This window comes from Emys orbicularis, chromosome 3, assembly GCF_028017835.1.
Source record: "Emys orbicularis isolate rEmyOrb1 chromosome 3, rEmyOrb1.hap1, whole genome shotgun sequence".
Lineage (NCBI taxonomy): Eukaryota > Metazoa > Chordata > Testudines > Emydidae > Emys > Emys orbicularis.
In genome coordinates, this window is record NC_088685.1 from 152,994,453 (window position 1) to 153,019,184 (window position 24,732).

General features: G+C 41.4%; 1 protein-coding gene across 2 annotated transcripts in view; it reads left to right on the top strand.

The window, feature by feature from the left end:
- ZFAND3 (zinc finger AN1-type containing 3) overlaps window positions 1-24,146 on the top strand; it is a 242,068-nt gene extending 217,922 nt beyond the window's left edge. For both annotated transcript variants that reach the window (XM_065400535.1, XM_065400536.1), the window contains one exon: window positions 20,981-24,146. In XM_065400535.1, the coding sequence (XP_065256607.1) occupies window positions 20,981-21,135 (155 nt within the window). In that variant the 3' untranslated portion in view covers window positions 21,136-24,146. The remainder of the gene's footprint in view (window positions 1-20,980) is intronic.
- Window positions 24,147-24,732: the final 586 nt, after the last annotated feature.

Consider the following 24,732-nt stretch of genomic DNA (forward strand, 5'->3'; position numbering starts at 1 on the left):
CTGTTATAATCAGTATCTAGGTAAAACGTGGCCCCTTCCTATGGTTATAACATGTTTTTTCTGACTTCACAGAGGAGAGAAAATACCTTTTACAATATGCCTGAGTTACAATGATTTCACTGTGTTTAAACAATGATTTTTCTAGTGTACTTTGGACAATACAGCAGGTACACCTCTACCTCGATATAACGCTGTCCTCGGGAGCCAAACAATCTTACCGCATTATAGGTGAAACCGCGTTATATTGAACTTGCTTTGATCCACCGGAGCGCTGCTTTACCGCGTTATATCCGAATTCGTGTTGTATCGGGTCATGTTATATCGAGGTAGCGGTGTATTGTATTCTGATACATAAAACCAGAATGTAAACTGGCCTGAAGAGTAATGAGTTCTCTGCACTGCCAGGGTAGAGATTCAGTGGTGACTCCCAAATTCAGTGTCTGATGGCGAAAGCTAAATGTACTTTGTCATTCAAGTGCAACCTTATTTCTGTGTGGCACTGGTAGGTTAAAGTCTGTCCAGTCCTGGGCTGGAAGCATGATCATTGACTTGTGGTGTTAGAGTGGTAGGGTTATAAAAGCCAGGAAAGTAGAGTGCACATACAGGTAAACTACCCCCCTTTTTAAAAAAAAAACAAAACCCAACCAACCAAAAAAAGAATGCACATCAGTTTTGCTTTTGGCATGCTTCATGTGATTATGAATCTGTCCACTTTTTGCTTCATAGACTGTCACTCTTGTTGTCTATCAGAATGGGAATGTGAAATCTGGATTGCCCATTTAAACACTGGGCTAAAAGAATGTGTCTTTAGCCCCAAACCGATAAATCATATATGCAGCTTGGTGCAAATTTCTTGTGGGATGCTACCACAGTAGAAAAGCAAACATCTTTCTGATGGCCTGTTTAGGGCTCTTCTCACAGTAGTATTGGTGTAATTGAGGTAGGAAATAGGGAGTATGCACATAGACTAAAAGATAATGTGATTTTGGTTTAAAAAAAAAGGCCATTACTTGTATTTTACCTACTCAGCAGGAGAGGTAATGTAGTGAGCTTGAACATAGGAAAGGTAGGTGAGACCTTCTAATTTCAACTCTGACACTGGATCCTTTTGTGGCTTTAGGTGTCACTTACTCAGTCTGACTCATTTGCCTTGTCTGAAAAATGAGAGCTTCCAGGCTCCCTGCCACAGAGCTGGGAGCCCTGGATCCTAAACTCTGAGGCTTCTATCTCAGCCGTGGCTCCCTGGGGCTTCTAGACTCTCAGCCCCTTGTCAGTCCACTAAGGCTGATAGGGTGCCAGGAGCCGAGAAGCCCTGCGAGCCATAGCTGAGCAGGGAGGTTAAGAGTTTGGGCTCAGGCATGTATGTGATCTTGGTCTTATCGGTCACATCCTGAACCAGCAAGGGTTGGAAGTACTGTGTAAACTCAGCTTGCTCCCCAGGGAAGGGAAGAAAGTAACCTTACATCACTCAACTCTTTTTGCATACCTTTCCAGCACAAGTGGGCTTCTGAATGGAACTCCATCCAGCCACCTTCTGCCAGAAAAAAGAGGTTACTATGACATGGATCCCTGAAGTAGGAGGCAGGAGGGAAAACCTAAGGGGCACTTGGAGTCCCCTAAGTGGGAGAAGGGAACAGAACATAAAATAGATTACACTGAGTTTTCAGCCTAAATTTAGAGCTTTTGGTCTCAAATGGTTTGGTCAGCATCTCTGACTATTGTCAGGGGATTAATCAATTTACAGCAACAGCTGTAGAGAGCTATTTAAATCCAGGGTATAAATAATCTAATTGAGAAAACGTGTTGCAAGTTAAAGCACTGGAGTCCTGATAGGCATGTGAGGGTTTGAGGTCAAAATACACAGAGCCAGATAAATGCCCTGGATTTATGCAGTTTGCTTGGTGCCTCAGCATGGAATCTTGTCATGATTTATTCTGGCTCTTTAATAGCCTTATCTGACTTCCACTTTCATTGGGTTGAAAAAAACAGAACGTACACATACTTTATCAGATCACCTCGTATTGCTTGCTTGTTTTAATTAAATTATTGGATACACTTTGGCTTTTAATTAAATCCTCAACTTCTAGGAGGAGTGTATTAGTAGCGATTAACTTGGTGTGCAGAGACTTTGAGAAGTAGGAATACTAAACCAGAGTCATTGCAGAGTATGAAATGTTCTACACCGAAGAATCCTTACACTTAATGCCCCAGCACAGATGCTCGGGTGGCTGTATCCCATCTACTTGACCTTTCTCAAGAGAGAGTTTTTAAAGAATTCAGGCTTTTACTCAAGACTCAAAAGCTTTGGCACATAGTGATAGCTCCTCTATATGGGGCACAGACCCCTGGAATATTAGAGCACTACCAATTCAGGCATAGACTTTAAGGACAACCAGGACCACTAGATTGACCACCTGTATAGCACAAGCCACCAACACCATCCAGCACCCACACAATAAACCCAACAACCAAAATTAGAGCCCCCAGGAAACTAAACTATTACGTGCCCCAGGCAGAGAATAGGACGGATCAAGGTGTACCAGTGCCCAAGGGCCCCACAATACTAGGGTAATAAATAAGTGAGATATACATGCCAGGGTGGTCTGGTAGACCTGCACCCACATGCTGCAGAGGAAGGCAAAAAGCCCCAAGGGTTCCCCCCACAATCTGACCTGGGGAAAAATTCCTTCCCAACCCCACATACCGTGATCAGTTAGGCGCTGAGCATGTTAGCAAGAACCAGCCTGCCAAGCACATCTAAGAAAGAGAATGCTTGATGCCCTGGCCCTCCCCAATGTTTCACAAGGAGATTTTTAAAAAATCCCCCAATGTATTATGGGATAAATCTCTTCATGACCCCCTGCTGGGGTGGCCAGCTGAAACCCGGAAAGATGAGCTTTTAGGAACGTAAGAACTAAACCAGAAGTGAGCCCCAGGACTGTTGCTTCCTTCCATCACAAGCAAACCTGTCATACAATTGCACTCATGAATTTGACCTGTTCTCTCTCAAAACTAAGTTGTTTGCCCCCACAACTCCTTTTGGGGGCTGTTCCAGAACCTCACCCCTTTGGGGGTTAGAAACCTTCTTCTAAATTCCAGCCTTAATTTGTTCATGGCCAGCATATACCCATTTGTTCTTGGGCCAACATTGTCCTTTAGCTTCAATAGCTCTTCACTCTCCCTGGTATTTACCACCTAATGTATATATAGAGAGCAATAAGATCCCCGCTCAGCCTTCTTTTTTCTAGGCTAAACAAGCCAAGCTCTTCCAAGGTCCTTTCATAAGAAAGGGTCTCCATTCCCCTGATTATTCTCATAACTCTTCTCTGCACCTATTTCAGTTTGAATTCAACTTTCTTTAACATGGATGACCAGAATTGTACACAATATTCCAAATTAGGTTTTACTAGTGCCTTGTACAATAGCATTAATACTTGAAATGCCTCATCGCATTAGCCTTTTTCATAGCCACAGCACAGGGATGATTATAGTCATCCTGCGATCGACCCACCTACTCAGGTCTCTCTCCTCCTCTGTTACTTCCAACTGATGAGTCCCCAGTGTGTAGCAGAAATTCCTATTAGACCCTAAATGCCTGACCTTGCACTTTGTACTATTGAATTTCATCCCATTTGTGTCACTCCAGTCTTCAAGGTTATCCAGATCATCCAGTCCTCCTCTGTATTGACGATGCCCCCAACTTTTGTATCAGCAAATTTCATTAGCACGCTCCTACTTTTTGTGCCAAGATCATTAATAAAAAATACTGACTAAGATTGGTCCCTAGACCTATCCTTGGGGAACTCCACTAGTAATCTCCCTCCAGTCTAATAATTGACCTTTCAGTACAACCCAATTACCTTCTCCCCTTCAGTTAGTTCCTTATCCACCTTACAATTCTTGTACTGATCTCCACCTTCCCTAATTCGCCTAATAATTTCCCATGTGGTACCTTGTCAAATGCTTTACTGAAGTCCAAGTATATTAGATCTACTGCACTCCCTTATCTAAAAAATCAGTTATTTTCTCAAATAACTGGCATGATCTACTTCCAGTAAACCCATGTTGCATTATATCCCCTTTACCATTTATCTCCATGTTTTCCTTCACCATTTGTTCTAAACCCTTGCATATTACTGAGATCACACTAACAGGTTTGTAATTGCCCGGATCACCTTTCCCCCCCTTTCTTAAGTACAGGTACAACATTTGCTTTTCTCCAATTAAATGGTAATATCACCAAATAGACAGATTTATTACAGATCCTGGCTATCAGACTAGCAATCTCACATTCCAGTTCTTTCAGTTTTCTGGGATGGAAATTATCCGGTCCCCTGATCTGAGTTGTATTAAAGCTCTTTAAGTTTTTCTTCCACCTCACTTGTGGTAATTTCCATTTCCAGACACTCATTTCCATTAGCCATTCTGCCTTCATGCACATTTTCCATATTATCATCTTTATTGAAATCCGAGGCAAAGTATTTATTTAGTTTTGGGGCTATATCTAGATTATCTTTAATCTCCTTCCCAAACCTCATTGCATAGCTGCCCAACATCATCCATCCTTATTCTTTTTTTATCCAGCTTGACTTATAGCAATTCTCACTTTATTCCTACCTTTTCTAACCTCCACACTGTAGCTTTATTTGCTGATCATCCCCTTTTCCCATTCCCAATAGACTCTCTGCTTACGCCTAATAACCTTTTTGAGGTGGTTATTTATCCAGCTGGGTCTGGAGCCTTTCTCTACAAGTTTTTTCCCCTTGCTTGTGATGCAAATTTCAGATCGTTTTTGTATAGCTGATTTGAAGAAATTCCAAGCCTCTTCTGCATTTAAGTTGTTGACCTCTTTAGTCCAATTGACTTCTTTAACTATTTCCCTTAGTTTCCCAAGTGTCTGCCCTTTTGAAATAAAAAACATAGTTGATGTTTTGATTATCCTTCCATTTAATTTAAACTAAATCCACTTGTGACCACTCGATCCAAGGTTATTTCCTACAACCAGCTCTTCTATGATGTCTTCACTACTAACCAAAACCATGTCTAAATTCACATCACCTCTTGTTGGTTTGGGACAGTTTGATGAAGAAAACTGTCTGTCACATCCAGGAATAACTGGGCCCTACCAGTATTAGTAGCATTTATTCTCCAATCTATGTCTGGGAAGTCAGTCTCCCATTGACACAATTCCGAACAGTATTTCTCTTTCTAATATTAGAGATATCGATCCATATCTAAGTTTGACTCTGAGGGTCAAAAGCAGATTCCTAACACTATATTAATAGAACCTATTTTACAATCTTTCCCCAAAGTGATTTTGACCCAAACAGACTGTTTTGGCCATTCTGTTACTTCATATTTCTTTACAGTTTACTGCTTCGTTGATTTGGCATGCTATTCCTCCACACGCCGCTTTTACCTTTATTCCTATCTCTCCTAAATAGCACATACCCTTCAATACCCGTATTCTAGTCATGAGCGTAATTCCACCATGTTTTTGTAATCCCTATAATATCTGTTTTGACCAAACTCCTTGCATTCATGTGCAAGCATCTCAGTTGTTTCCCTCTGACCTCATGGCAGCCTTACACCACTGATGGCTTTTTGCCTATATGTATGGTTGTGTGCGTTGGCTTAGGTCCTATTTGCAAGAGAGGGAAGAAAATAGAGTAAGTCAGAAGGGAAACATGCTCATCTTTCTCACTAGGTTCTTCACCTCTTGGTCTTACACACCATCAAGGGTATCAGAAGAGACACATTTTCTATCCACTATTAGAACTGCAAAGTGAATCAACAATACTTCCTAACTATCCTGAGGCTCTGAGGCATAAACTTTTACTTTATATCATAGATGTCATGGAATGATATGTTTGCCATGTGAATCCAGGATGAGACTTGTTTGCCTGCAGCCTAGTGGTGCTCCAGTCCTAAAGCATGAGTGGGAAGACTCAGAGAAACATTCTGATGCATCTTACGCTCTCTGATGTCTTCCCCTTCTGCTGATTTCAGTTCAGTTATCACTTTTGTTGGTAGCTTCTAGTAAGCACTCGGTTGAAAAGAACATCTTTAAAAAGGCAAGGAAAAGCTAGCTACAGTGATCACAGGAGACTGTGGAATAAACAAGGTCACCAGCCCATCTGTTGGTGCTGTCTGTGTTTCCTGGAACCTGTGCAACTGTGTGTGTGTCTGTCTGTCCCTCTGTAGAGGGGGATTAACTTGGGATCACTTGATAAGCTCTAAGACACTTTGCATTAATATCTAGATACCCTAATTTCCAGCACTAAGGAGTTAGCACTCCCCCTCTTCTGCTCTTGGAATAGAAATGATAGAAGGAACATGTCACTATCTGTGGCAAAACTGCCTTGGGCCATTTTTCCTGGAGTTTTAAAAAAATATATTAATTTGGATAAAAAGCTTTACCATAATGTGACTCATCTCTCTTCCTTCTCGGTGTATGTGTGTGTGACAAGATTCCCAGCAAAAGCATGTTGAATGCAGAAGTATTACCTTCATCCCTCACACTTACTCAGAGTCCCTGCCATTTACAAAGTTTGGGGAAACAGGAGATTAGTTTGGCTCATTTATTTCCAAAGGTCAATTGTTTGGTGAATTGCTGGGATTTGTGGGCTTGGCTTTTTTTTTCTTCTTTTTGTAAAATGTCATTAAAAGTGAACGTTGCTGGAGTTGTGCAATGAAAGCAGACGTTACCAGCACAGAGCAATTCCTACAGAAGAGAGGGAAAAAGGTAATTATAGTTTGTACAAGGATGGGACTGTCTGGAAGGAGACAATAAAAAATGTCAGCAGAAGAACATATTTTTTTTAAACTTTAAAGTGACAGTGTGCACAAATTGCATTGGGAGCTTCATTAAGCTGGACTGTAACACAATTTTATTTGTTTCCATTGTTGACTGCTCTTTTAGAGCAGTCTGGGGAGTATCAGGGGAATAAACTGGATCACAATGGAATCTATAGAGCAAGAGTTTCTAAAGTACTCTGTACAAGTCTCTAGGTTTGCTTTGTATCTTAGCTATTTCTTCTATTTTTACATTTGTCTTATCTGGTCCATTTTCCTTCACTTGAAAAACCAGCAGATTACCCTTATTTTAGGATTCCCCTAATGTTTAGTAGCTTTAATGCCAATAATATCTTTTAAAACAAATGAAGTCCTCTTTCCCTTTGTAAGGGGGAGAGTTGCATAAATACTCTGCTTTGGGGATTACTGCTACCTTGTTATGAATGATGTCTAATTATTTTAAACAGTGCAGGAGGTAATCTCTTCTCTGCTGATTATCTGCCCCGACATGAACTATACTGGATAACAGGCCAGTCATTTCCAGCCTTGTAGAGTAAATTTAATTCTTTCTGTTAGCCATGTAAAGCCCAGGGATGGAGGAGAATGTAAAACAGATCTGTTTTACTCATGGAACACCTGCAGCTTCTCTGCCCTGCCATAGGCTTAATGAAATAAAATGTATTAAGATGCTTTAATATAGCTCTGTGTTACAAATTCTGTCTTGGGCAGTGGGTCAGTAGACACAATGTAATCCAGGTATTTTTGCTGATGGAGTATGAACTGCTAATGCTTTCCAACAAACCACTGACTATAACTACCTCCTGTTACAGACAAGTACTTAAAAATGAGCTCTCTGGCCTCCTAGCTGTCCTGATTTTCTAGGAGTTTCTAGCTCACTGAAAAGATAGAATTAATCTATATTTTATATATTTAGAGTTCTAGATATATATTTACATTATCATTCAACCATGAAATTTGTCTCTGTGGATAGGAATTTTCATCTGTTTGTCAAAAAATTTGCTGCGGTAGAGCAAAGCTGTTGTGCAAGGTGATTATTATAGAGGAAGATGTGATCTCTAAGTTAGCTAGGACCAATCCTGTGCCAATTTGGAAATCAGTACAGTGACTACAACTAGGAGCCAGTTTAGGGAGTGGCAGTTGGAGTTGTGTGTCTCTGGTAACTTGTTACCAGGCATGATTCATTCTGAACCACCTGTAGTTTCTTCAGGGCATTTGGCTGTATTCCTCGGTAAAGAGAATTAGTAAATTCCGAGGCCAGAAGAGACCATTGTGATCATCTAATCAGATCTCCTGTGTTACACAGGCCATAGAACTTCCTCGAAATAATTCCTAAATCCTATCTTTTAGAAAAACATCCCATCTTGATTTAAAAATTGTCTGTAGTGGCGAATCCACCATGACTCTTGGTAAGTTGTTACAATGGTTAATTACTCTCACTGTTAAAAATTGATATCTTAGTTCCCCCAGTCTGAATGTTTCTAGTTTCATCTTCCAACTATTGGAGTGTGTTCAATCTTTCTCTACTAAATTAAAGAGTCCTTTATTAAATATTTGTTCCCCAGGTAGGTATTTATAGACGGTAATCAAGTCACCCCTTAACCTGCTCTTCGTTAAGCTAAACAGATGGAGCTTCTAGAGTCTATCACTATAAAGCTTCCCCCAAAAAACTGCAGAAGTCAAGCCTGAAGGCATGAAAACATGGATCACAATGGCCAGATCAGTGATTGGGTCCAACAGTTTGAGTGCAGATACCTTCATTGGTGGGTGTTGTAATGGAGGTGAGTTCTTCCACGTACTTCCTTCTTCCCACCAACATCATCTCAGTCTTGTTAGGGTTCAGCTTCAGTCATCTGTTCTTTATCAGGCACTAATTTTAGCCAAACAAAACTTGGAGGAGATGATGGTAGCATCTGGTAAAGGAGGTGTAGAGCTGGGTGTTTTCTATTAGCATAGAACATAAGAACGGCCATACTGGGTCAGACCAAAGGTCCATCTAGCCCAGTATCCTGTCTTCCGACGGTGGCCAATGCCAAGTGCCCCATACGGAATGAACAGAACAGGTAATCAAGTGATCCATCCCGTCGCCAATTCCCAGCTTCAGGCAAACAGAGGCTAGGGACACCATCCCTGGCCATCCTGGCTAATAGCCATTGATGGACCTATCCTCCATGAACTTATCTAGTTCTTTTTTGAACCCTGTTATAGTCGTGGCCTTCACAACATCCTTTGGCAAGGAGTTCCACAGGTTGACTGTGCATTGTATGAAAAAATACTTCCTTTTGTTTTAAACCTGCTGTCTATTAATTTCATTTGAGGACCCCTGGTTCTTGTGTTTATAAGAAAATAACACTTCCTTATTTACTTTTTCCACACCAGTCATGATTTTATAGACCTCTATCATATCCCCACCGTAGTCATCTCTTTTCCAAGCTGAAAAGTCCCAGTCTTATTAATCACTCCTCATTTAGAAGCCGTTCCATACTCCTAATATTTTTTGTTGCCCTTTTCTGAGCCTTTTCCAATTCCAATATATCTCTTTTTGAGATGGAGAGACCACATCTGCACGCAGTATTCAAGATGTGGGCATACCATGGTTTTATATAGAGGCAATATGATATTTTCTGTCTTTTTATTATCTTCCCTTTCTTAATGATTCCCAACGTTAGTTTTTTTGACTGCCGCTGCACATTGAGTGGATGTTTTCAGAGAACTATCCACAATGACTTTAAGATCTTTCTTGAGTGGTAACAGCTAATTTAGACCCCATCATTTTATATGTATAGTTGGGATTATGTTTTCCAATGTACATGCATTTATCAGCATTGAATTTCATCTGCCATTTTGTTGTCCAGTCACCCAGTTTTGTGAGATCCTTTTGTAGCTCTTCGCAGTCTGCTTGGGACTTAACTATCTTGAGTAGTTTTGTATCATTTGCAAATTTTGCCACCTCATTGTTTACCCCGTTTCCAGATCAGTTATGAATATGTTGAATAGGACTGGTCCCAGTACAGACCCCTGGGGGACACCGCTATTTACCGCTCTCCATTCTGAAAACTGACCATTTATTTCTACCCTTTGTTTCCTATCTTTTAACCAGTTGCCAGTCCATGAGAGGACCGTCCCTCTATTCCATGACCGTTTACTTTGATTAAGAGCCTTTGGTGAGGGACCTTGTCAAAGCCTTTCTGAAAATCTAAGTACACTATATCCACAGGGTCTCCCTTGTCCACAAGCTTGTTGACCCCCCTCAAAGAATTCTAGTAGATTGGTGAGGCATGATTTCCCTTTACAAAAACCATGTTGACTCTTCCCCAACAAATTATTTTCATCTGTGTGTCTGATAATTTTGTTCTTTACTATAGTTTCCCACAGTTTGCCTGGTACTGAAGTCAGGCTTACCAGCCTGTAATCGCCAGGATCACCTCTGGAGCCTTTTTAAAAAATTGGCGTCACATTAGCTATCCTGTAGTCATTTGGTACAGAAGCTAATTTAAACAATAGGTTACAAACCACAGTTAGTAGTTCAGCATTTTCACATGCGAGTTCCTTCAGAAATCTTGGGTGAATACCATCTGGTCCTGGTGACTTGTTATTGTTTAGTTTATCAGTTTGTTCCAAAACCTTCTCTAATGACACCTCAATCTGAAAGAGTTCCTCAGATTTGTCACCTAAAAAGAATGGCTTAGGTTTGGGAACTTCCCTCACAACCTCAGCCGTGAAGCCCATGTTGTCTCACTAGCTCTCAGTGGCTCCATATAGGTATGGAATGGTACAGGGGAGAGAACTAAAACTTGAAGGCCCTTGTGTTGGAGGTATAACTGTCCATAATGACTCTATAGCGGGGGTTCTCAAACTTCATTGCACCGTGACCCCCGTCTGACAACAAAAATTACTTCATGACCCCCAGAGGGGGGACTGAAGCCTGAGCCCACCCGAGCCCCACTGCTCTGGGTGGGGAGGCAAAAGCCTGAGCCCCACCACTCTGGGCAAGGGGGCCAAAGCACAAGGGCTTTAGCCCCAGGCAGGGGGCCTGCAACCTGAGCCCCACCACCCAGGGCTGAAGCCCTCAGGATTTGACTTCAGCCCTGGGCAGTAGGGCTTGGGCTTCAGCCCCAGGCCCCAGCAAGTCTAAGCCAGCCCTGGCGACCCCATTCAAAGGGGTTCACGACCCACTTTGGGATCCCGACCCACAGTTTGAGAACCACTGCTCTATAGGTTCAGACACATTATGTTATGCTCATATGGTTCCAAATGCTCCTTTCTAGCAGAACTCAGAGTGATGATGGGTAACTACTTCCCTTCTCTGAAGGCCCTCGCCTATGGATCTTGCAGGGATCCACATTATCCCCAATTCTCCAATATTTACCTGAGACCATTTGGAGGTAGAATGAGAATTCATGGGCTCCAATGCCAATAGTATACTGACACCCAACTGTACATCTCAGGCCAGGTCTACTCTACAAACTTTTGTTGGCCTACCTATATCAGTCAGGGTGTAATGAGGTGTGAGCTCTGACTGACATAGCTGTGCTGGCAGAAGCGCCTAACATGGATGCAGCACTTTTGCTAGTATAGATTATTTCGCCAGGAGGGGATGGTTTTATTATACAGGTACAAAGCACAGTTTTGCTGGCATACACACTAGGATCACTTTCCTGGTATAGTATACTGGTATAACTATACCAGCAAAGAGCTCCTAGTGTAGACCTGGCCTCATTCTCCAATGATGCTACCACTACTAATATTTAACCATTTCTACAAGGGCTCAGTTCCTGGATGAAACAGCAGCTAGCTCAAACACAACCCAGGCAACACAGAAATGATGCTGGTCAGCAGAGGGAAAAGGTCTGAAGAACTAGTTGAGACACTAACTTCCTGCACCGCCCTATCCTTTCCATTGAAAGCATACCGTGTGCATTCATCAAAGTGGTGCAAAGCCCCATGGTATCGTTTGACTATCACTTAGCTTGGATAATCAGGTTCCATCTGACTCAAACTTTTTACCTCCAGCTTGCTAGGAAACTCTGCCCCTTCCTGCCAGGAGAGGACCGGGCTCAGTGATCCATGCATTAGTCACCTGAAGGTTTGACTACTATAATTCACTATATCTGAAGCTGAATGTGAACACTGTACAAAGGCCCCAGACAGTACAAAATTCAGCTGCCTGCCTCCTGCATAGTTTTGGTTCACATGAGTACTTACAGCCCATCCTCTGGACCTGACACTGGCTCCCAGTCCATTTTTGATGCAATTTAAAGCCTTGGTCCTAATCTTCAAAGAAATCAGTGGATCAGATCTCAGCTCCACCCAAGAACTGCCAAGAAAGTTGTGCTCCTCTGTAATAACACAAATCACAAAACTCACAACATGCTATGTGAGAGCTTTGGGATAAAGCTTCTCAATTGAGGGGCTCTGACTGTGAACCAATTTCTAGAGATTAGATGAATTCAGGGTCTGTCTTATTTTTAGAAAGTGCTTCAAACCCTTCTTTGATAAAGCTTTTCCAGAATAACCCCTTCCCCTGCCCCCAAAAAACAAAGTAAAAAACTCCCCAAAAGCAATTACCACCCCCAGTCAGCCGGAAACACATGGTCACTCCAAGCAGTTTTCTGTAATCCAAAAAGAGAAGAGCCAGGAAATACATAAGTCAAATAGAGACTTTGCTATTGACTATCTTTGTTTTTTATAAGAAAGAAGTTCATTACATTGATGAGCAGCAGTACAAAACCCTAAGATAAAAGAGAACTGAGACATCTCAGTTCGATTCATGCCTGCCAGCCTCTTGGAGACTGTACTGGAATCTGGTGGCTTATAGTATCAAATGCCCCAAGAAGTCCAGAAGGATGAAGATGAATGTTTTTTCCATTGTAAATGGACATGAGGCTCTAGAGTCCAGAAGGAGAACAGAAAGGTGGTACTGGAGACATATTTTTGGCTATCTTCTATACTAGTTTGCTGGGGAAAGGATGGGATAATCAGATGACGCTACATTTTACATGTTAAAGCTCACATCCTCCCTCCCACCCACCCCCCGATAGGAGGAGGGAAGAGAAATTGTGAAGGGTGGTCAATGGTTGTGGGAAGCGAAAAGGTGCCTTCAATAGTTTACCTTGTTTACTGGTTTTAGGGATTACATGGGATAGAATTGCTGTGGTTTAGCTGTAATGGAGTGTGGTTTTGAGTTAAGTCAAGCGCACCTATAGTGGCTGAACAATAACTCTTATTCTGTATAAATCTAATTGGGGATAAGGGGGAAGAAGTTAAAAAAGGAGCTGGTCTAACGTTTAAGTGTCACGTTTTCAAGAGCTCAGCACCTAGGAGTTCCCATTCATCTCTAGGTACCTAAATGGGAATGGAGCTGTCTCAAAATCTGGCCCCTGTTATAAGTGCAGAACATGCTTGAAAATCCATTCCTTTATGCCTTAGCAAAGATTGTGTGCGTGAATAAACTTTAGTGCTTCCCACTGGAGCAACTCTTGATTTGCAAACTTTTTTTGTGTACTTATGATCTGGACATGCACACAAATTTACTGTCTGCCAATATGAATAGGTCTGTAATTTTGGTCCTTCAAAAGTATTGGCCTGTTTACATTTTGCAGATATTTTAACCTCTGTTTCTACATTTTATGCTTGCACATAATCTTTATATAGAATTCTAAGTAAACACACACACATGCACCCCTAGACAATACTGCACTTTGGTATGTAACTTTTGTAGTACCTTCATCTCTAAGGCATCTAGGTATTTTTAGGTTCTGCTTGAACCTCTGTTGATTAGAATTTCAAATCAGCAGGAAAGTGTAAAATTTCTTGCAAGAGAGGTGAAAGAAGCCAGAACATATGGAGCAGAATTCTGCACAGGAATAAGTCCGTGGCTTTATTAGACCACTTTTGAAGAGGCTCCAAAGAGAGTATCTGTGAGGAAACAAGTGTGTTATTAATTAAAATTCAGAAGTGGCATGAGCTGCAAATTCTGGTGGCTTTGAATTTGTGCCTTTTCATTCAGGAATAAAGCTGACAAACGACGGCACTAGTGTGAAGCTAGGACTGAATTTAAAATGTCAAGCACTCTGACTTTGGCTGTGAATCTTGGCATCACTTCCATTTACCTACCCAGGGAAGCTTCCCCTTCAAAGGCTGCAGGAGGGTTGATGTTGCATACATATTTGGGGGGGCGGGGGGAAGGAGTCAACTTTCAGAATGGCTTGTGCACATGGCCACAATCCCCGTGCATAACTTTGAAAACTAACAGGTTTGAGCCAGTATTTCAGGAGAGAATTGCTCACTTTCGCTTGGACTAGTGAACCAACTCTGAACATTACTAATGTTTTCAAATTTATGACCCAGAAAATATTGTTACAATTTTTATAGCATTTTACAGTCAGGTACTTTGTCAGCTTACAGTAATGAGATTTTTGCAATTGTGTGAATTGAGGTCTTTGGAAATACTAAAATAAAACCCCACTAAAGTGGAGTTTGGGGTTTTGTCTTAACATCGGTGGATGAGTCTACAACCCGGCGCATTTGCTATGAAAACTTTGGGGTAAGTCTGAACATTTCTGATTCCTACAGAAACTAAAGCTCAGAAGTGCTGAAAGTTGAGCAGTTATTACAAGGTAGTTAGGTCAACGTGCAGTTGCTTTTTTGATAATTTAGGCTTAATCTTTGAGATAGGGCATTGTCTTCAATATCTCTAAATCACCATTCAGAGTTACAGCACTACATAAATATTTAATAAGAACAGTCTTTGTTGATACTTGTACTTGAGCAATTTTTCTTTCTTTTGGTAGCTTCTCAAGACATGCTCATATCCCAGAGAAAAGGGTCTTGTCATGACAGGTTTTTGGATTCTTAAACACAGGGATCAGCATTTGGAAATGTTTTCTCCCTTTCTGTTTAACATGCTAGTTAGTCACTAAAATACTCATATAGATATTTATCAGGAATAGGACTCTTGAAATTTTCCAATGGACTCTACTACTGGAAGATTAGGTTTTTGGCAGAACTGTAAACCTCAAAGAGAATACCCAGTCCTTCTTGCTATAGGTTTCAGTTGCTGGCTTGCAGTAACACCTACAACACCTACTCTGCATATGGTCCATGTTCCAGGACCATATTTCCTTCCACTGAGTTATCCTGACAAGAAAAGGAATTGAACTGAATTGATGCCATTTGGGGGAATTAAGAACCCTCCAAAACTCCATCCTGACTTTTCCCTAGTGAATTACTATGCCATTTATTTTAATTGTTTCTAATGCTTCACCTATTACTTTGCTGGTATGTTAGCAGCTAGCTGCTTTCAAAACTCAGAAGTCAAAACATCAAGAAGAATTAAATGTGGGGGTTTTTTTTAGCACTTTGGTGGAAGCTCTCAATAGGTGTTGTTCCATATTCCTGTCTAGCGATGTGATCAGCTTCTTACTTAACAGGGACTCAGCAGCATTTCACCATCACTTTTTAACACAGAGTGAGAACAGAAGTCTGATATGCTCTCCCATCTTAGGTCCTGCTTTAGTGATCTCCATCTGAAAGGTACTTTCTCCAGTAGAGTCCTCAGGAAGGATGAAAAATGAAGGGCAGACTTCACAGCTGTTCTTTGTTGCCTTACAGACTTTCTTTGAATGATGCTTCCACCATTTTCAATGTCACTTGAAATGGCATGAGTACTCTAGAGAGAGATGTTATACTGGGTGCAGTCCTAGCTCCCAGTGTCCCATTGAAGTTCTGATTAATGTAGCAGAAGCCTCGTTTTGATGATGGATTGCAGAGAATAGCTCTCTACTGCACTTAAAAGATCCTATAAGTAGGGCCCTACCAAATTAATGGCCATGAAAAACGCGTCATGGACCATGAAATCTGGTCTCCCCCCGTGAAATCTGGCCTTTTGTGTGCTTTTACTCCATGCTATACAGATTTCACGGAGGAGACCAGCATTTCTCAAATTGGGGGTCCTGACCCAAAAGGGAGTTGCAAGGGGATCACAAGGTTATTTTAGGGGGGTCGCAGTATTGCCGGCCGGAGAGCGGCGGCTGTAGGCCAGGTGCCAAGCTCTGAAGGCAGCACCCCGCCAGCAGCAGTAGAGAAATAAGGGTGGCAATACCATACCATGCCACCCTTATTTCTGCACTGCTGCCTTCAGAGCTGGGTGGTGGGAGAGTGGTGGCTGCTGACTGAAGGCCCAGCTCTGTAGGCAGCAGCACAGAAATAAGGGTGGCAATGCCATACCGTGCCATCCTTACTTCTGTGCAGCTGCTGGCTGTGGCTCTGCCTTCAGAGCTGGGCTCCCGGCCAGCAGCCACCGCTCTCCAGCTGCCCAGCTCTGAAGGCAGAGCCACCACCAGCAGCAGCGCAGAAGTAAGGGGAGCAGTACTGCAACCCCTCCTACAATAACCCCTCCTACAATAACCTTGCAACCTCCCCACAACTCCCTTCAACTACAACACTGAAATTTCAGATTTAAATAGCTGAAATTATGAAATTTATGATTTTTAAAATCCTATGACTGTGAAATTGACCAAATTGGACCACGAATTTGGTAGGGTCCTACCTATAAGGTATTAATGCCTCAGTACATCTTTCCACAATGCTGCATTAGATGAATGTAGTGTAGAGAGCACAGTTCATAGCTTATTCCTGACATGAAGTGTAGCACATTGAGATCTGCCACCGGGAGCTGAAATCTTTCATTTTGCCGTATTTTTGGTATGACTCTGCTTTTGCTAAACTATCCTTAGCTGACAGATATTTTTCCCCAGCAAGAAGTTATTTTGCTTGTTAGCTAAAGTGGGCTAGCAAAGGCACTTCTGCATTTCTGTACTAATATCCTTTAGGAGAGACAACCTGTATCCAGTATCTTTCAGTAATGAACTTAACAGTAAATATACCACAAGAGCTCATTAATCTAACTCTGCTTTCTAACCAAGAGGGCGCTCCTGTTTCTCAGGAGACAGTTTCATCTCTAAATCTGAACTGGTTTTAAGGATAAGAATAGAGATAAACATATTGGCCTTCTCTCCTAGTGCACATAAATTAATAATGTAATTGCTGTCAAAGTTGATGAGCCTGGGTCTGGAATGGGCACTCCCACGCACAACTGACTACATAGTGCACACCCTGATTCCCAAGGCTAGTGAAGCCGGGAGAGAATACAGAAGCAATAATACAACTGTGAACTAGTGAAAAATTCTTCAGAACTATGTTGTTACACAACCTAGCTCCAATAGGATGATGCATGGCTCATTTAAATTCTCAGGCACTTTTGAGAATTTTATCCTTTATCTATTTAAAAAGCCCAATGCATAATGTAAAAGAAAAGCTAATAATATAAAAACTTGTCTTAAGTAAAATTTTAAAAATCCTCTATTGGATATTGGTTTTTTAATGCTGGGATTTTTATTTATTAATTCAGTTGTAGGCATTATCACTATTCTGTATGAACAGTCTGTAAATTTTCCATATGGGTTTTTAAGGCATTGCTCTCACTTGCACATATTTATAAAAAGCAAAAGCCCTGGCAATAAGACAGGTTTCAGAGTAGCAGCCGTGTTAGTCTGTATCCGCAAAAAGAACAGGAGTACTTGTGGCACCTTAGAGACTAACAAATTTATTAGAGCATAAGCTTACGTGGGCTACAACCCACTTCTTCGGATGCATATATGCATATGCATCCGAAGAAGTGGGTTGTAGCCCACGAAAGCTTATGCTCTAATAAATTTGTTAGTCTCTAAGGTGCCACAAGTACTCCTGTTCTTCTGGAAATAAGATACAGCTGAAAATAGTTAAGATCATTCACTGCCCCACTGGAATAGTGAGACTCTAAATTAACAGAATCCACTCAAGAAAAGCATCTGGATACCTTTTGTGGACAGTTTGATGAATTTGTCAGTGTGCAGTTGCAGTTTTTTTTTTTTAAATGTTAGGATGCATGAGGATTGAATCAGAGAATAATAGAGACAATATTGATGGAATACCTTTTATCTAGGATACTGTGTAAATTACTGCTCACCTTGTCTCAGAAAGGATGTTGCAGCATTTAGAGGGGTCTCAGAAAAGAGTGGTGAGAATGATTGGGGCTTAGAAAAACTCTGGTATGTAAAGTATGAAAATAATGGGATTGTTTACCTTAGAAGGAGACAAAATAAGATAGGACATGATAGTTACATAAAACAATGGTCTAGAGAAGATAGAGCGAAAGCTTGTTTTCCCTGCTTCATAACACAAGAACAAGGAGACAGTCAATGAAGCTGAAACGTGACATATTCAAAACTGATAAAAGGAAATAGACACTGGAACTCACTGCCACAGAATGTCATTGAAGCCAAGTGTTTTAGCAAGATTCAAAGAAGGATTGGACATTTATATGGATAGCAAGAATATCCAGACTTGTTAGCTAATGATGATTTAAAAAAAAAGTGGAAAGGATATGAAACCTCATATTGCAGGGTTTAAGGCAATTTCTAACAGGGATAAGGATGAGACCGTCATGGTGGGCAGATTATACCATATCTGTTTACTGCATGGTCTTGCACTTTCCTGTAAAACATCTGGTGCTTGCCACTTTCAGAGACAGGATACTGGACTAGATGGACCTCAGCTCTGATCCAATATGGCAACTGCTATATTCCTATGCCATCCAATTGGTACTGGTTCAGCAGTCTGATGTCCTATTTTCAACAAATGGAGAAGGGAAATGCCAATCTCAGTTGGAGATGTTCCCTTCTCCATAACGTACACAAGAGAATCAGGCAAGTAGCCTGTTAAGCTGATACCCAAGGGCATTCTTACTTAAACCATCTTTACCATCTGACCTTGGAAGTGCTTGGTACTTTCTGCGTATGTCTGCTTTGGATCAGCAGTCGAGAATAAATGGGGACAGGGATAGAGGAGAGAGGTTTTATATCCTAATTTAGCTGAATCATTGTCTGTTTTGTTAAATAAGATAAGTAAAGGAAGTAAAGTAAAGGAAACTCCATTTTTGTTGCTGGTATCCCGAGAACACCTGCTCTGCACAAGATAAGGATGTGAAATATAGCAAAGTCTATAGCAGGTGCCATTGAAACTGCGAGCCAAAATAAATCCATCTTGTCTTCAAGTTAGTTTTGCAAAAAAAAAAAAAAAAACCCTCATGAGATTTTTTTTGTATCAGTTTTCTTAATGTAAAGGTAGTCTATTGGTTCTTTCATCTCTATAGCGGTGTCTTGTAATATACAGTAACTCCTCGCTTAACGTTGTAGTTATGTTCCTGAAAAATGTGACTTTAAGCGAAATGATGTTAAGCGAATCCAATTTCCTCATAAGAATTAATGTAAATGAGGGGGGTTAGGTTCCAGGCAAATTTTTTTCACCAGACAAAAGATTATATTATATACACACACAGTATAAATTTTAAACAAACAATTGAATACTGTACACAGCAATGATGACTGTGAAGCTTGGTTGAGGTGGTGAAGTTAGAGGGTGGAAAAGGGTGGGATATTTCCTGGGGAATGCCTTATTGCTAAATGATGAACTAGCATTTGGTTGAGCCCTCAAGGGTTAACACATTGTTGTTAATGTAGCCTCACACTCTACAAGGCAGCACGAATGGAGAGAGGGGAGACAGCAAGGCAGACAGAGACACACACCCTGTGTGTGGGAGAGAGATGCGCATTTCCCCTTGAAGTTGAGACAGCAGCTCGCCAGCAAGCTCTCTCCCTCCGTCCTGTCCCCACCCTGCTCTATATGGAGAAGGGATAAGCGGGGGACAGGAGCAGGGGGGAGGGGGACACCCTGACATTAGCTCCACTCCTGCACAGCAAGCAGGAGGCTCCTGGGAGCAGCTCCAAGGCAGAGGGCAGGAGCAGCATATGGCCGTGGGGGGAGGGATAGCTGAACTGCCGGCAATTGGGCGGCTGCCGCACAGGGAACTTAGGGGAGTGGGGAGGTGATAGGGGGGCTGCCAGTCCACCCTGGTTCCAAGCCCCCACCAGCTAGCTGCAACAGGCTGCTCTTCCTGCAAACAGTGGACAAAGCAGGTGGCTGCCAAATATTATAATAGAGCATTGCACAACTTTAAATGTGCATGTTCCCTAATTGATCAGCAACGTTAACCAGGACGACTTTAAGTGAGGAGTTACTGTAGTTTTAGAAAAGTGGTTCTCAAACTGTGGGTCGTGACATTTTAATGGGGTCACCAGGGCTGGCTTAGACTTACTTGGACCCAGGGTTGAAGCCCAAGCCCCATCACCTGGGGCCAAAGCTCGAGCGCTTCACCCCTGGGTGGCAGGATTCAGGTTACCAGGCCCCCCTGCCTGCGGGGCTTCAATTTTGGCCCCCCTGCCTGGAGTGGTGGGGCTTGGGCTTTGCCCCCTCCGCCCCCACACCTGGGACAGCAGGTCTCAGGCGGGCTCAGGCTTTGGTCCCCCCTCCTGGGGTTGTGTAGTAATTTTTGTTGTCAGAAGGGGGTCACGGTGCAATGAAGTTTGAGATCCCTTGTTTTAGAAGCTTGAAATAATTGTGGTTTTAATCTGTTCTGATTGCTTATGGAGAGGCAGTAGCAAAGTGTTCTGTGGGAGGCAGAATGATGTCCTTTGAGCTATCATGCAGGAGGGATATTGTTGGCATACGTTATATCGTACTACTTTTCAAACTCAGTGGATTATGCCAACCTGGTAGCTGTGTGCTGCTGTTCTGCCGTATTGTATCAGCCTACTACTCCAACAGAAGTCAAAGGAAGCTGAGGGTATTCAATGCCTCTGAAAATCAGACCCTAGATATTTCCAGCTGGGCATCCAAAATCAGAGACTAATTTAGAAAATGTTGGTTTTACTCTCTCATCTGTAAAATAGGAATCTTCCTTCCTCACAGAGGGGTAGGTTGCAAGAATAAATTACTAATATATGACTTGAACTCAGATGTGCCATAGAAAATGCTGTAAATATAGGTGGAAACTATGTTGTCTCCCATTGAATGTGTATGATACAAAACAGCACGGAATTTGAAGTTGTTCATACCAATATTTATTGTGACAATATCATGAAAACAAATGAAAATGTGAAGTTTTCATTGATCTTGAAACCCCACTAATCCCCAGCATAATGCTGCTCTCCTGTCCTCCTGGTGACATAGGATTCAGCCATTTCAAGGGAGTCCTTAACACAACACATTCTTTCCTTCTCCTTGGCAGGTTATGTGTTCTGTATGTTGCATCGCCTGCCTGAACAACATGACTGCACATTTGACCACATGGGACGTGGGCGTGAGGAAGCCATTATGAAAATGGTGAAACTGGACCGGAAAGTAGGGAGATCATGCCAGCGCATCGGCGAAGGGTGTTCCTGAGTGCGAGACTCTGCAACCAAATGCTGTTCTTAGTTCACTAATGTTAGCCTTATTTAGGACAAAGTCAGCCAGACACCTTGTACTGGGCAAGTTTCAGACTACAGCCAATCAGTTTCCTTTCTTTAGCCAACCGTCCTGGTACTGTAGTTTAGGGGTTGATGGTGGTTGAAATTGATTTCTGGCTGGTTACAAAGGTGCCTGCTAGCCAATGTATAAAATTAAAACATGAAAAAATATTTTTTCGAGCATGGCTAGTGGATTTGAAACACAACAAAACAAAAAATCCAAAGGCTTCTATTATTGCTGGAGTCAAACTCTAAAAGCCTTACGCTGGAAACCTTCCAGCTGCAGAGTTAAAATAAATAGCTGAGTAGAAGCTGGTGTAAAAGTTTGCTATGCACACGGCTTTCAGACAAACTGTGTTTAATGTGCAGCCTTTCACCTCTTCACTTCTAGTTAATCCTGAAGAGATGAAACTCCACTAAGAGCAGCCGTGGTAGCTGCTAAGCCCGGAAGACCTGACTGGTCATCCGTGCCTTCATCACGCGTGGCTTTTGAGGTTAGGCAATGTCACCAGCATCAGGGATTCTGTTGGGGAGGGAACATCTTTCTGGTTCTTCCCAGGAAGCCAAAAAGAGGGGGACAGAGATTCTTATGAAAAAATTTTATATCTAACTTGCTGCAGAGATCCTGTTTTTCTTCATTTAAATTATGGTGATCTCATTTTAAAGCTGGTTACATCCTAGAGCAGTAACAGTGTGTGTTCTCTACATGGCATCCATAGAATTTCTAAGCGTTGTCTGACCAGATTCCACGGTTGTTATGTATGCTGACGTTCCCACCGGCCGAAACCTGATTGGCTCTTGTTTGCCTTTTGCTAAGTGCAGGTATCTGATAATTGATCAAATAAGGCTAATTCACAGCACAGTAGCCAAGGCTGGATTCTACAGACTGACTTTCTGTAGCTAGACATATATATTGGGGGGGGGGGAAAGGACATATTGTAGCAAACAGAATTCAGTAACAGTATTGGGGAACAACCAGGAAAGCATCCCTCATCAGCTTGAGTTTTAACAAGATAATCAAATGGGCTATGTCAGCCTTGTTTCTATGCAGCTCGATGCTCTCATGAAAATCTCTGCCCGCAAATATTGCAAAGCAAGTGAATGTGAAATGCATTACATGGAAAACTTTGGATCTGTTGTTTAGACTTATGCGCTCTTTCACACTGAGCCACATAGAGCTGAACTGCACAGATCTTGTTAGTTTGTAGCGGAAAAAGAAAAAAATCAGCATGTCTCCTGCTGCAGACAAAGTTTATGCAGGTCAAGAGGATTCATGCTGATTTGTCTCAGTAGTCCTATGTGGATATGGTTCCCTGACCCAAGTTAGTAAAGCATTAACAATCAGGTAGTTTAGTAGAAAAACTGGGGGGTGGGAGGGAGGATTTTGTATAGTTTTGAAAAATTGGGCTAATGTAAAACTTCCAAGGGGTGAAGTAGCATATTGTCACTCCAAAAAAAGTGTGTGGGGAAAGAGAGCTTAAATAAGTCCTCCTCTTTTCTGCATGTGTTAAAGGTAAATAATTTCATACAGGCTAAATTAATTTTTAGTTTGGTAGCCAGATCAAACCATTTAATGAGACATTTTTTGAAAAATACACTCAGCATCAGACTGTATTAGTGTGATTTAACCACGAAATAAATCAGAAATGTTCCATCATTTATAAAATGCAAGCTATGTAAACAAAACTATTTTTTTTTTTTTTTTTTTTTTACTATTCAAGATTATGGAATCAGTAACAAAATTTCCACTGTATTTTCAGGAAATGGTCCCACTGCATCCTGGTGACAGGGCAATCTGAGGATATTCTTAACATTTACCATGAAGAGTTTAAAAATCATGGATTTCAGCTGTTGCTGAGATACGCACTTTCTTTTCCTCTAAAATCCTAGCATAGTCTTTGGTGGACATTCTGATTGATATACAATACTCATCCGCATTAATACTGATGATGCTATTTAGCCCTCCTACTCCTTTAACCCTGTTATAAATACACAGTTGGTTTCAAGGTGGCTCTTAAGAGAACACTACTCAAAGTTCATGTGGATTAGGGGCAATATTCACTTTAAAAAAAAAAAAGGTTGGGGGAGGGGTTGTTCCTTTGCAGTATCTGTTCTGTGAAGTTTGTTAAACGTAAAGAAAGCTTAAGTTCTTGTATCTTTAAAGAAAATCTTATTTAACCCTTTTGTGTTCTAGATTTACTTACACATGTAGCCTAGAGCTCAGTTTTAGTTTAACATTGTGAAAATATTAAAAGAATCTTGTAACTTTATTCTTTTTCCTCCTGCTAAAAAAAAAAATTAAACCAATCAGACTAAAGTTTGAATTCCTCTCTGACTATTCCAGCAGGTCATGTTGAGCTGCACTGTTTCTGCTGTTTATGAAATGTGAATGGGGGAAAAAAACCTCAGCACTGGGCCAGTGATTTCAAATTGTGTTTAAAGTTGGTGGGCAGTATTTTCTGCCCGTCATTGGCGCTAGCACTTCTGCAGAGTTCAAGTTTAGCAATTTCTTTTGTAAGCAAATCTAGTTTAACCTCACAAAACTTTTTCTCAATATTGAGGTTACAGTAGATTTGTCACTTTTATCAAACAAGTTTCTTTGCTCTTAAGTCCCATGCATATGGTACTGCACTGTTACAGTGGTATAAGAAGTAAAGAATGTCCTCTAAAGTAAATGTATTTTGACTGATTCTTTACCTGCAGTAGCTGTATGCTGAATGTAAAGTTCCATAGTTATGAGATGTTCATAATTGGTAATTAGGAGCTAAACTATATAGATTGGATCTTACAATGCCTAAAACATGGAACTAGTTGAATAACAATGGAATGTATTGAACAAGGAGACAAAGTCAAACTGGTACTATTTAAATTCAGTTTGGAATTGAAATTATGCCTGAGTCATGGGACATGTACCCCTATTTTTTTTCCTGAAATGAACACTGTACTTTCAAAGATAAAATTGTGTATTGTGGTTCTTGCACACCACTTCAGTAGTAAGTCACAATTAGAGAGATCCCAGCTGCTACTGTAGTTCCAAGGAGTGAGCCAAGATTTTCAGAAAAAAAAAGAGGGAGCTCTGTCAGCTAGAATGAGCAGGGGGCTACCTCCAAAACCCTTTCTTGCTCTGTATCTGCTATTGTCTGTCTTGCAAGAATAAAGCTTTAACTACAGAAAGTGAATTTAGTGCTGGTGAAAGTGCTAGCGTTGATAGCACTGGCTAAATCTTGGCACGGTGTGGGCTAGCATTATGTAAGCGTACACGTGCAATTACACTTCACTCTGAAGGTATAACATGCCCCTGGTGCTGTATCCTCAGAGCCAGTCAAAAAGATTCAATTTTAATTTTTCTGATAGAGTTGGTCAAAAAACTGATAAAATTCACCTAATTTTAATCCTCTGAACCCTATTTTGATGGGGAGTTGACTTTGTAGCACAAACTAAATTATGTAGAATGAGAACAATCCTCTCTCTTTCTCATGTGAATGATTTGTGCCTAGGGCTCCAAGGGTGAAACGTACATGCACAAACCCAG